This window comes from Cnephaeus nilssonii, assembly GCF_951640355.1.
Source record: "Cnephaeus nilssonii genome assembly, chromosome: 11".
Taxonomy (NCBI): Eukaryota; Metazoa; Chordata; class Mammalia; order Chiroptera; family Vespertilionidae; genus Cnephaeus; species Cnephaeus nilssonii.
In genome coordinates, this window is record NC_137082.1 from 41,398,368 (window position 1) to 41,412,613 (window position 14,246).

Below are 14,246 nucleotides of genomic sequence, written 5' to 3' on the forward strand. Positions count from 1 at the left end.
GACTGAAAGGTCCCGGGTTCTATTCTGGTCAAGGGCACATGCCCGGGTTGTGGGCTCTATCCCCAGTGGGGGGCGTGCAGGAGGCAGCCGATCAATGATTCTCTCTCATCATTGATGTTTCTCTCTCTTCCTCTCCATTCCTCTCTGAAATAAAAATATATTTAAAAAATTAAAAAAATTTTTTTTCAGCAAGAAAAGGAGAGGGAGAGATAGAAACATCAATGATGAAAGAGAATCACCAATTGCCTACCTTCTGCACACCCCTCACTGGAGACTGAGCCCGAAACCTGGGCATGTGCCCTAACTGGGAATTGAACTGTGACCTCCTGGTTCATAGGTCAACACTCAACCACTGAGCAACACCAGCCGGGCAATGTAGCCCACTTTTGAGTTCTGGAATTCTATGGTATGGAATTCATACTTGGATTAGATAATTTTATATTCTTAGGCCTTTGGGTTATTTCCATTTTCAAAACATAATTAGAAATGTTGTGATACAATGTTTGTACAGATTACCTTTCCAAAATTTGATGTGTTTTACCTTAAAGTATTTTCCCCAAGTGGAAATACTTCTCAAAGTGTACAAATAATTGAATAGTTCATTTTTTTTTCCAGATAGTGTTTTGGAATAAGTAAACTGTATTATTGTGCTACCAGCAATACATGTATTCTGTTCCCCAATAAGCTACCAATATTAGGTTTTATGGGGGCGGGCTTTTATCTAACTTAACAGATACACAATTATATCTTAAGTTTATTTTAATTTGCTTTCCTCACATTACATTACCACTCTTCCAAACTACCACCACTCAATTTCTTCTCAGGATATTAGTTTTCCCTAGCAATAATTTATAATTTGAAAATTTTCTGTACATTTATTTTTGGAATTTAGAAAGAAAATACCAACCTGTAAATTTAAATGCAGATGGAAAGAGAACATGTATTCCAGCACTATGTAAGTCAAACATGATGCCAAAGTAAAGTGCAATGCTTCCAAAAATTGAAAAAGCATTCACAAAAGTCCAGTAAGAAGTATCCAAGCCAATCTGTTGGGAAACCAGAGAAAAACAGAGCATTCACTTTGGGGAGGTAGCAAGAAATAAAGGAGCTAAGGACTCTGAAAAACAGAATTCAGTAACGTAGGCATGATTTGGCTGGAATACTGACCAATCAAACTATCCTTGGCTCAAGCAAGAAGTAGGAAATGTGTTTGGTTATCAGGAGTGAAAACAGCAGTCATATTGTGTAAAACGGCAGAGGCTCAGTTGGAGGGAGAGGGAGAGCCCGCTGGATGCGCACACTGGTCTGTATGGAAATACAGGCACCAACAGATACTGAAAACAGGTGACTAAAACCACGCACCTGGAAATTGACTGTTATCACGAGAGCAGAGGCGATTGTGACAGCAAAAGATTGGTAATCTGAAGGCGCCTCTCCATCCTGTCCCACGGTTTGTAGATAAGCTCCCAGCGGTATGAAGAAGAGGATCATCGATGTTAAAACCCCATGCAGTAAGCTTACGAAGAATTTCTTATAGTTGAATAATAAATCTCTTTGTCCCACTACATATAGTCCAGGGAATCGGAGACTCAGTTTGTCACTCACATCCTTAAGGGGGAAACACAAGAAGAGTTGTGTACTGTCCACGAAGAATCAAAGAGCTCAGAGAAAACTTACATGCTTACATGTCACAAGGTATTTATTTATTTGAATTAGAGAGAGGAAGGGGGGGGGGAGAGAGAGAAAGAAATATTGATTTGTTTCACTAATTTATGCATTCATTGGTTGCTTCTTGTATGTGCCCTGTGACTGGAGATCCACCCATAACCTTGGCATATGGGGACAACACTCTAACCAACTTAGGTTTTATGAAGGCAAAAATTAAACAAGATAACTTATGAATAGTTTCACTGTACAGAGATCAACATCATTACATTAGTCTAAGGAAGTAATTTGCTATTTATGGAAAGAAAATAAATCAGTAATGTAAAAAAATGTAGGGAGGCTATTTTTCCTTCCTCAGAAAATATATTGTTTCTAATTATTTGGGGAAGTATTTTCATACACAAGTTGATGAGCTCATTCCAAATTATTCTTTTTATTCATTAAAGCACTTTCTTTAAGAATTACTACTAGATAAAATGTATAATGTAGTAATCTGGGAATTAAACACATAAGACTTAGAAAGTTGTAAAATAATTTATTTTAAAATGAATAGGTTATTATAGAGACATACTATACTGTCAAGTGTCTTATCAAGAAAGTCTTAGTGTCCAAAGGAAGATTATCAACTCCGGTCAGTGATTCAACCCAGGCACAGAACTTCTCTTTTCTTACCATTCAACAAGAAGCACAGCAGTTACTCTTGTTGCTGGACACCAGAACTATAATAGGGTTTACTCAGAACCAAGTGAAAACCAAAAGAATGCATCAAAATATTTGCTTTGATTCTCTCTTATCACTGATGTTTCTATCTCTACCTCTCTTTCCCTTCCTCTCTGAAATCAATAAAAATATATTTAAAAAAAATTTGCATTGACCTTCTTTAAGAGGTGTACAGAGTGTCCCTGTCAGCACAAGGCCCCTACCTGGTCGAGCAGCCCCATGAGGAGCACGGGCAGGCTGGAGTACAGCACGTTGTAGAGGGTGATGAACCAGTCTTCATACGCAGTCTGGGAGGAGATTACAGAGTGTGTCACCAACCAGGAAACACTGGCAGCCTAGTCAACATGCATTCATCTGCTCTGTCAAAGCAAGGATGTCCCATGTTGAGTGGGACTTCTGCCCTATCTCTGCACCTGCAGACGGCATGAGTCTGTTTCTATGTAATGGGCAGAATAGAAAACCATTCCACAGAAACTAACTTCCCCCTAAATGAGTGGGGTGATGTACCCCAACACATTTGGGGAAAGGAGTCTATTCTATTTTAATAAAGTTAGAAACCGAGTCAGTGTTTGAATCCTTTTTATGTCCCTTAATGAATGAGAATACATAAAACCCATTCAAAAGCGCACAAATACCATTCAAATCTTCTTTACTTTTATCTTGCAAGTCCAGTATGGCCATTCAAACACTTCCTAAAACAGAATTCGGCTGAATATAAGAACTATGCTTCTGAAAGGGATAAGTAAGGCTGTGCACACACCCATCCTCGGGGTGGGGCAGAGGAAACGGGCTTACTCAGCACCAGCAGTTGTATATACAGTCCTGCATGGGAACAGGAAGAAGGCGCCAGCCCTGCTCAAGGTCACTCCTGGCCCGGGTTCCTGAGGCTGTTCTGATAACCATTTGTCTGTGACATAGCATCAAAGAGGTTTGGACAATCAGAGACACTGGCTTAGGTTCATTTTTCACTAATGATATTTAACTGCTGTATCACCATTTTGACATATTACATATGCCCACCATTACTGTTACAGCAAAAACTAAAAGTCCAAACAAACGGAGACATAATATGGTCATCTATGGTCATCTAAAATTTGCATAATGCCTTTAGCCTTGGTCACGATATACTTTTTTATATTAGCAAAGTTGAACAATTTGTTATCACTGTTCTTTAATGGCAAGGTAACTTAGAAAAAACATTTAGGGTGAAGGCATTCATCACTGTATTAATCACTTCCCGCCTAAAGGACCTGTCCTGCGCGCTGACTGACAGAAAAAAAAGTCAACAGACCAGGAAAAAACCCTACCCCTTTAAAGGCAAAATAAGACATTGTTAAAGCACCAGAAACACTTTAGAAAAGTAATCCATATCTTAATCTGTGCCTCAGCTATTAAGAGACAGAACACCAAAAACTGCCAATCAAATAAATAAATATTACCTGTGCAGAGTACCCATTGAAGAAGGAGTACCAGAAATGAACCAAAGTAAATGCAAAGTTTTTGTAAAAGAAGTATCGTAGGAACTTGCACATCCTGATGTAAGACCACCGGCCATGCACCAATAGCAGTCTCTGCAGGTATCTGAACTGAGCAAAGGAATAGTCACTGGACATCACAGCTTGCATGCCTTCTTGTCCACTTATTCCAACACCGATGTGGGCAGCTATGGGGCAGAGGGAGAAGATACTGTTAGTCGTAAGCCTATTTGAAGGCAAAACATTGAGGTGATAATGTTTCCATGGCAAAAAAAAAAAAAAAGAGACATTCATGGAATAATAAATATGAAAATTCTTGCTCTCTAGCCTCCACTCCAGCTTCTGAATTAATTTCAAAGTCAGAGGTAGTAGTTGCCAAATAGTGCACATGGTTGTGCCTTCATGAACATTTGTGAAAGGATCTCAGGTGAATGCGGAATTCCAGTCAGATTATCTGCCCAGCTCATAAACCATCCTTCTCACCCAAAGGGTGAGCCCTAATGTGTCTCTGACTCCCCACCACAGCTGAGTCAGCTGTGGGCAGACACATAATCTGAGGTGGATACTATGAATTGACTCTCTCAAGCTTCATTCCATCCTGTTCTAATTGAAGATGGGGATGCCAATAAAAACCCTACATTGCCCAGATTCCCTTACCGCTAGGTTCTTTGTGAATTAAGTTCCACTGTTTTGATCCCCTTAATACTTGGGAGAAGTGAATCGAAGCCCAGCATCACTTCCTATTTTGGCATTTCTACAACAGAGTTCATGTCCATTCTCCGGCTGTCAAATGTTGACTGAAAGAGGTTTGGACAATCAGAGACACTGCCTTAGGTTCATTGAAAGCTGCAGAGGCTTCTTACTTGAAAAGCTTTGCAGAGGACCCTCACAGTAGAATCTCCTCTAGTGAGGAATACTAGATGTTAGATGCGCAGCCTAAAACCAGCTTTTTCAGTCCATCCAGAGCTGTTTTGAGTACCCTGGCCCCTGTATTAATCACTTTCTGCTTAAAGGACCTCAAGGTGTCTGTTTCCTGTCCTGTGCTCTGACTGACAGAAGACATAAGCTGGGCCAATCAGTCTCTGGGCATTTGGAATTAGGATTTGGATGTGTTTACGTTTAAAACTTAAACATGTAAATTCTTAAGGTGTGGGATGGATATATTTCTGAGGGGTTCTGAAGGCAGAGAAATGTCATTTAGAGAGAGGGAGAGACAGACAGACATGGGATTCCTGGGGAAGCCCCAGGTCCTGGCTCCAACATCTTCTGAGGCCTGGCCTTCTTGGGCAGCATGAGACAACTTTGTATCTTTTAAAATAAATATCTTTTGTCTTAAGCTAGTGTTAGTTATTCCCCAACACAAGTAATCAAAACAGTTTTAATTAAGTTACTATTAAACTTTCAAAAACTTATTTATAGCCTACCATTACCTTAAGACACTCTTTTTTTTTTTATGTAGTGGGGAAGGTTTCCGGAATAGATAAAAAACGAGTCAGCATTTTATCCATCGTTCCAATAGTCATTAAATTGCATATTCAATGTAGAGAATTGCACATTTTTTTCTAGGTCTCAGAAGTCATGAGAGGAAAGACAGACAGTGAGATCATTCAAGAGAACATGTGTTTGGAGAACACAACCTATTACTCAGACCCTGAGAAGTGACTGCCAACCCAGCAGGGTTTCCAACTAAAAGAAGCTTCAAAAACCCTCCCCCATTTGCAGAACACGAGGTCTGGCAAATTCAAAATGGAGCCACTTGTGCAAACCAAGGTTTCCGACAATATTATACAATTCTAAAAAATAGAATAAATTGCATCTCATTCAATATTTATGACCTCTTTCAACGCACACAAATAGTTCACCTGACTGATCATGATGACCAACTCCTCTTTCCTATCCAACCACGGCTTCCTTTCCTGAACAAGCCACAGAGGGAAATGTTGAGATTATGTTGGAGCTGAGGCCGAAGAAGTTCCTGCCAAACTTTCTGCTGAGCAGACCAAGGACAGTGTGTGAAATGATTCACAGGGTGATTCAAGGCAACTGAACAGATGCACTTCATAAGGCCACACTGGCTTTCTCCCTAAAATCTAAATATAGATTTTTCTGAAGTTCCAAATATGGTTTTAAATGCCTCTTCAAAAGACTCCATAATTCCTTAACAAACAGATCATTTCCTCAAGCTTGTTCATTCTCGGGGTCTTAGAAAAACCACCCACCAGTCAGTAGACATCTTTAGGCACAAGAGGGAGAGGGCAGCTTATGAGAATCCTAGGATCCTTGCTAGGGGAAGGAACATGGTGGGTTGCAATTTCCTCTACTTCTACTGTACTGCTAAACATGAAATCTGTTAGCCAATGGTCAGATTTTTTTTCTGACATTTAAATTTCACTCTACTTTTTTATAAACAACAAATATCCCCCTCACCACTGTACATTGTTCTTGATGCAGCTGAAAGAAATTAGTTTTTTTGAAAAGTACAAAAAGGCACTAAAAATACTTGGATAAAGCTACTGACTTCCAAGGAGACCTCAGAGTTTCCTTGATTTTTGTCGCAAATGGATGCTCCATAGGTTATATATAAAAGCACCTGCCCTAACAGCTTAATAAAATTGGTAAGACAACTTAAGAAAAACAAGTCTCTAAGATCTATGTTGACTTCTGTGATCCCTTTGCTCTCAGTTGGTGAACTCAGAGGAACAAAACATTTTCAAGTCTAAATCGTAAACCAGAGGGTAAATCTGTAAGGTAACCCTCCCCGCCTCCCCAGACATCTAGGAGTCTGCAGTATAACTGAATACAGATCATGTTTGAGTTCCTTGCTCTTTTTGGCACAGCTAGTTGAGTTAATGATATATGATGGGAGAGAAAGAGCTAGGTACAGAGGAAATAGATCTAATTCAGAGCAAGAAATGCCATTTGCATGGTAGCACAAGCACATGCAAAACACAGTACAGAGGAATTAAACTGGTAGTGGCGATAGATACACATAATAAAAAAGCAAGAAGACGTACATCATACAGCTGACTCCTGTTGAAGAAGATAAAGTTGGAATACTCTTAGTATATGTCAAGGAGGAGAAGAGACTCTAAGAAAAGAAAGACAGATGCATGAGTCACAACAGAGGCTGAATATAAAATCTAGTTATACATAATGCATTAAGATACCTAGCACAACAGGATATGCATATACACATGTAGTCATATAATCGTTCATCCTAATAACATCACAAAGCTGGAGGTGACATCGGAGATAATTTTCTTGTTTTCAGATGAGCATGTTGGCAGTAGGATGAGAGGTATTCAAGTCTCCCTACTTTGGGTATTTTCATTACAAGATCACCCTTAAGTAATATAGGGAGGGAAAAAGGACCAGGATTCAGACGTGTCGATGAGGTTTGGTTCTACATCCTTTAATACCCACACGACTGTGTTTCTCTGTATGAAGGACCCTCGGCAGTCTTTCAGGGAGGTCAAGAAATAGGTGAGACTATTTCGGAGCTTTGCTTCAATGCCAAATGTGTTACTCTGAGCTCACTGCAGGTCTCCCAATGGTGAAGTTCTAACAGATTTATCAAAGGCAAGAAGAAAGCCCCAGAAAATAATGCTTAGGGGAGGGAGAATAATCTCAAAACAAATACCAGAAAGAGTTCAACAATTATACCAAGCGTCACAAAACTGATCACATAGCAGGACTTTTAATAAGCCCCAAAGAAACATGGGAGAAGCTGAAGGAGAGGAAAAAAAAAATCCAAACACATAAAAGAAGGAAACAAGGATAAATTCAACCATATGGAACTCGTTTTCTAGTTGGCATTCTGTGGGGAGCACTGTCATGCCTGCTCTCTCCTACCGGATGGGCTGTAAACTACCCGAGGGCAGGGTCACAGGTGTAGCCCTCCCGGTAGGGCACCTTTATTAAATATGTGCTTTAGGAAAGCCCGAGCAATAAGATTGGAAAAAACTACCCTCAAAACTGATCCTGCCATCAATTTAGTAATTCGGGTTGCATTGGCTGTCCGTGTAAGACTCACTTTTGATCATGTTTACATCATTGGCTCCGTCTCCAATCGCCAACGTGATGGCTTTCTTGTACCTCTTCACCAGGTCCACCACCATGGCCTTCTGCTTGGGGGTGACCCGGCAGCAGATGACCGCACTGCACTCGCAGGCCAAGTCAACAAAGTTCTTCTGCCTCTGCTCTTTTTTGGCTTCCAGCCTCCTTTTGCTTTGCGTCCGCATTCGTCTTTCTTCTTCTGTCCTTGGGAACTTCAGCTTCAGAATATTACCTGTCTTGGTCTTTTTCTCTAGAAGAATTTCATTCTGTGAAATCACAGAGGGAAAGAATTACTACCATTTTAGTTTTTATATCAAGAGTCCCATTTCCCGCCCTGGCCAGGTAGCTCAGTTGGTTGGGCATTATCCCATGCACCAAAAGGTTGCCGGTTTGATTCCGGTCAGGATACATGCCTGGGTTGCAGGCTTGATCCCTGCTAAGGGACATGCAGGAGGTAGCCAATTGATGGTTCTCTCTCTCCCACTCTCTCTAAAACTCAATAAACTATTCTTATTAAAAAAAAGTCCCATTTCCCAAGATTTTGATGATGGGAAAGGATAATTTTTGGATTATAGCAGTGGTCGGCAAACTGGCTCGCGAGTCACATGCGGCTCTTTGGCCCCTGGAGTTTTTAGCAAAGGCCAGCTTAGGAGTACCCTAATTAAGTTAATAACAATGTACCTACCTATATAGTTTAAGTTTAAAAAATTTGGCTCTCAAAAGAAATTTCAATCGTTGTACTGTTGATATTTGGCTCTGTTGACTAATGAGTTTGCCGACCACTGTATTATAGCATTGATTACATTGTTCTATTTATATAAAATTTACTATAAAAATTAGGAAATAGAAAAATGTACAAAGAAGAAAATTTAAAATAACCATACCATTAATTGATAAATCAGGTATAACCACTATTACCAGTTTGGTGTAATTCCTTTCATGTACCTTAGAACATTAAGTTTCAAACTTGGGAAATTGCATTTTCATTTATTGGCTAAAAGATTTTTGGGTTGGTAGTTAATATGGCAAACCATCTAAAATTGGTCCATAATGAACTGCTTTAGTTTGAGCCAAAGGCACAGACACCCTAATGATATACGTACCAACCAAGAGCCAGTGATTATTAAGGCACGGTTTCCGCCGGGTGGAAAAAAAGGTTCCTGCACCTGGGGTACAAATTTTGCATATACTCCACCTTTATTCCTCTGGTTTTCTATTCTTGTGTTAAGAAGAGCACTGGGGAAAAGAAATTGAAGTGTTTAAAGTACAGGGCTGTAAACAGGCCCTTGACTGTGAGATAATTTTGGCATACTAGTATAATCTTTTTTTAACATTTTGGTTAAAAAAAATAACATAAAATTTATCATTAACTATTTCTAAGTGTACAGTTCAATAGTGTTAAGTATATTCACATTGTTGTAGAACCAATATCCAGAACTTTTTCATCTCTCAAAACTGAAACTCTATACCCATTAAACAGCTCCCCAATCCTCCTTCCCCCAACCCCTGCTACTCACCATTCTACTTTGTTTCTATAAATTTGACCACTCTAGATAACTCATATAAAATGAAATCATACAGTATTTCTCTTTTTGTGTCTGGCTTATTTCACTTAGCATAATATCCTCAAGATTCATCTATGTTGTAGCATTTGTCAGAATTTCCTTTCTTTTTTAAGGGTGAACAACATTTTGTGTATCCATTCATACAATGATGGACATTTGGCTTGCTTCTACTCTTGGCAATTGTAAATAGTGCTGCTATAAACATGGGTGTGCAAATATTCTCTTTGAGTCCCTGCTTTTAGTTCTTTGGGATAATACCCAGAGGTGGGATTGCTGGATCATATGGTAACTTCATTTTTAATTTTTTCGAGGAACCACCCTACCATTTCCATAGTGACTGCACCATTTTACATTCCTACTAGCAGTGAACAAAGAGTCCCAATTGCTCCATATCCTTGCCCACACTCAATATATATAATAGCTATCCTAATGATGTGAAGTGATATCTTATTGTACTTTTAATTTGCATTTCCCTCATAATTAGTGATGTTGAACATCATTTCACATGCTTGTTGGCCATTTTTATATCCTCTTCGGAGAAATGTCGATTCAAGTCCTTTGCCCATTTTTAAATGAGTGATATACAACCTAACTAAGTCTTAATTCCTCCACTATGGGGGCACCATGTTCTTGGTACTTCATCATTTGCCAAAAACAGCACAAGAAAGATAAAATTGAAAATATATTCACACACACACACACACACACACAAAACAGAAGGAAGGCAATCTTAATCTGAACTATAATACTGGGGTGAACCCTACTGTATTATAAATGGGGGCTGTTTGGCAGAAAGAAACTTATTTCCACATAAAGTCTGGTTTAGAGAAATGCTCAGTGCTTTCTATCAACACATTATTTAGAAGACCACATTAACACATTCATGTGATAACAAAATGAGCACAGGATTTTGGAGTGGAAGAGACTGTAATGATCTTATCCAATCTCTTCATGTTACAAATAAGAAAATGAAGCCTGGCAGAGATGATGTGATTTGTCTGCAGCAGGTTGATGGAAAAACGAGAATGAAGACTCAGGTCCCCTAACTCTCAGCCCAGGGCTTTCCTCATTACACACACTGAGCCATTATTTTGCACCTTCAAGAACAGCTTTCTCAACCTTGACACGATTGCAGTCTCAGGCCAGATCATTCTTTGTTGAATGTGGCTATCCATTGGATTGTAGGATGTTTCGAGCACCCCTTTGTGACAACCTGACTCCAGACATTGCCAGATGTTCCATAGAAGGCAAACTTGCCTCCCACTGAGAACGACTGCTCTAAAGGATTGGTTATCTACTAATTTTTCCACATTAATTTAATTTTTATTTTCAAGTTGAAATAAGGAGTGATCCCTAAAAGGCTGGAAGAGAAAAATATGAAGTTACCCATTCAAACTATTCTACAGGATGGCCCATCTAGCAAGATGATTCATTTCTTAAAGGTAAATTGAGCTAAGAACATGATCATAAAATCTGCTACTTGCATTCACTTTTTCTTCTAATTTAGCTCAGAGCCCAACTTTCAACACTTTCAAAAAAAGAGAACAGAAATATATTAAGTCGCCCTGGCCGGTTTGGCTCAGTGGATTGAGCGTCGGCCTGCGGACTGAAGGGTCCCAGGTTCAATTCCGGTCAAGGGCATGTACCTGGGTTGCAGGCACATCCCCAGTAGGGGGCATGCAAGAGGCAACTGATCGATGTTTCTCTCTCATCGATGTTTCTAACTCTCCATCCCTCTCCCTTCCTCTCTATAAAAAAATCAATAAAATATATATTAAAAAAAAGAAATATATTAAGTCTCCTATCTACAAGAAATAAACAAAAACATATGGTAATTAGTCAGGTTACTTGAAATCAAGAAACTACTTAAGTTAACATATTAGTATTTATTTGTCCATTGCTATTTTTCAAATCCTAAAAGCACAAAGAGGCATGATTTATATACCTCTATTCAAACAGAACTGATCTACTTAGATTATAAGGCTACTGGTTTTGTTTGTCTAATTTAGCAGTGTGCCTAATACACTGAAAAAAACTCAGAAACTCTATCATCATCATTAGAAGGAAGACTAATAACAACCATCAACTCCCTCATTATCTTAACAGACTAGGCCAGTGGTCGGCAAACCACGGCTCGCAAGCCACATGCGGCTCGCGAGCGGCGGTTTGCAGCTCTGTTGACTAATGAGTTTGCCGACCACTGGACTAACTAAATGTTACCATGTAGTTGGAAGCTGTGAGGATTAGGCAATTGTGGCATATTGTGTGCAAAGAGGTAAAGGGTAGTATATACAGTGGTCGGCAAACTCATTAGTCAACAGAGCGGCAAACCGCGGCTCACGAGCCACAGTTTGCCGACCACTGGCTTAGTTAATTGGCCTTGAGGCATCGTAAGGAAAAGTCTTGAGGAATAAAAGGAACTAAGTCTCAAGTCAGCGGCAAACACATCCTGGTAACTGTGTACAGCACATGTGTAGCTTCATAACAAGTCAGGGCTTTGTCCTTATACATTTCCAGGTCCGCTGCACTCTTATTTAGGGCCAATGAGATATTTCACCTTTGAACTATCAGGCCTGCCCAACTAGACAAGACTACAGATGTAACCAACCCCAAAATTTTCCTCCAGGCAGGATTGTGGGGGCTTCTATTTTCCCTTGAAAAGGTAAAATTCCTAGAAAAGATAGTACATGAATGTAATTCACATTAATTTGTATCAGCAGACAAGTCCCAAGAACTTCTAAGGAAAGGGGACCGATGGCCCCTGGAAGGGCAAATAAAGGCCCCAAGTTTCCCTACAACATAAGGCCCTATGGTACAACCATGGTAACTCGGAGCTGCCTGTTGTTCTCTTGTTTCATGTAAACAGAGGAAGCTGCCCGAAGTGACAGTCTAGCTCTCATCTCTCCATATCTGTGTCTTCTACACCTAGTCTTGTGTTTATAAAAATGAGACATTATTCTTATCCTGTAGGCTCGTTACTTACTTTATATCTTCCCCATAGCAGATAGTAGTTTCTTCAGTAAGAAGTTCACAGGCAAATCCTATATTTTCAGCAGTCTCTACAGCAGAAAAAAATGAAGTCAGATGTCATTCCTACTGATGAACTTAATAATCAACTTTACCTAGGAATAATGATTTTTTTCAATTAATAAAATAGGCAGATTCAATCAACTATGCTGTTTTTCCATAACAATGTATAGAAATCACATTTTAAAAAATCCCTCTTTCTGTAATAAAGTAAGTATAACTCAAAGTCTGGTTTGAAATCTTTTCAATAATAAAATGTGCTATAGCATCAAATATATTAACTGATTATTTAATAAATCAGTGTTCACTGCAATCCTAAACACATTCAGTTCATGTGGTTTAATCATTCTATTATTGGGTGGGGGGGGGTGAGGAGATAACAAGTTCCATCAACCTTCATTCACACGAGGCTCCTATTGAAGACTTTCCCCCCTTTTGCATTACCATCCATTGGTAATTTTTTTAAGGTTGGGACTGTACTTCCCTGAGCCTAGCAGAGTGTGGGACCCACTGCTGATGTAAATCAAGGCAAGAGAAATTATCTGGTTTCCTGTGGAATGCCGTGGATTAAAGCATCAACCCCAACCAACTCCGTTCATTTCTAAATTTAAAAATTAAAATCTTCCCTTGGGTATAAAATGTTAATTATAATTTATTTTCAAGCAATAAAACGGGCAAGAAAATAATAGTTGTTCACTGTTTGTTGTTCTAACCCATGCCAACAAATGGCAGTGCTGGGACGGACAGAAGGGACACAAAGGACGGCCCCTCAGGACAGCAAGCCTGTCTGGCTGGAGAGATAAGACTGACCACAACCAGAAGCTCAAGTACAAGGAATAAAGGAGGGAGTATGGGGAAGGACACAGGGGGGGCCGGAATAACGGAGAAAGGTTTCTTAGGGAAAGCGTGGATGTTCCAAAGAAAGGCCAGTGTCTGTGCAGGATGGAAAGTCTGAGAAGGTCATCTCGGGCATGGAAACAGGAACTCTGAATATCTGCGAGTTAACAGACATGCTTCCCTACACAATGAATTACCCTTTTTGTCTCCAGTAAGCACCCAGATCTTAATGTCCGCTTTTGCAAGTTTTGAAATGGTTTCTGGGACTCCGTCCTGAAGCTTGTCTTCAATAGCTGTAGCTCCCAATAGCTGGAATAAACATTAAAAACAACAACAACAATGAATTAGCAAATAAGCAATATGTTCTGTAATAACCATTTGCCAACCTACATAGAGAAGAAGGGCTAATTATGTACCCTAGTCGGTTCTCTACTGGGGTGGATGGCTGGCATTAGCAGGGAGGGTTGCTGTGTTGCACACCCCAAACCAAAATAACCAAAATCGTTTTTCCTAAAGTAATTGACCAAGTCAAAAATGCAAGAACAAAATCAAGGCCAATAAAAACACACTTTCATTATGTATATGTTACTTTAAACAGACATAAGCCAATTCTTGCTAAAGGTCATTACTGTTTGCTGAACATTTTCCATTAATCTAAACTGTACAGACAATGTTTAACTCTGAAAATTTAATTTACAAATGGTATTTTTTTCTTGTTTCAAGAGTTTGCAAAATAGAAATCATTTCAGTAATTCTCACTATGTACTAAGTATAGTCTGGCTTGTTACTGTGTAAAAATCATAATTTTAATAAGTGATATAATAATCAGAATAGAACCTGTTTTAATGTTTTCTGTTTCTCATAATGGCAACTTGTATTTTGCTTGCTGAGTAAAAAAACC

General features: G+C 39.3%; 1 protein-coding gene across 1 annotated transcript in view; it reads right to left on the minus strand.

Annotated features, from left to right (window-relative positions):
- The window catches only part of ATP8B1 (ATPase phospholipid transporting 8B1), a 111,620-nt gene that overhangs the window by 5,676 nt on the left and 91,698 nt on the right, over positions 1-14,246 (minus strand). The window contains exons 19-26 of the mRNA XM_079783546.1: positions 13,543-13,654; positions 12,465-12,540; positions 9,020-9,152; positions 7,894-8,182; positions 3,825-4,048; positions 2,589-2,672; positions 1,363-1,608; positions 908-1,046 (exon numbers count right to left, since the gene is read on the minus strand). Of these exons, the coding sequence (XP_079639672.1) occupies positions 908-1,046; positions 1,363-1,608; positions 2,589-2,672; positions 3,825-4,048; positions 7,894-8,182; positions 9,020-9,152; positions 12,465-12,540; positions 13,543-13,654 (1,303 nt within the window). The remainder of the gene's footprint in view (positions 1-907; positions 1,047-1,362; positions 1,609-2,588; positions 2,673-3,824; positions 4,049-7,893; positions 8,183-9,019; positions 9,153-12,464; positions 12,541-13,542; positions 13,655-14,246) is intronic.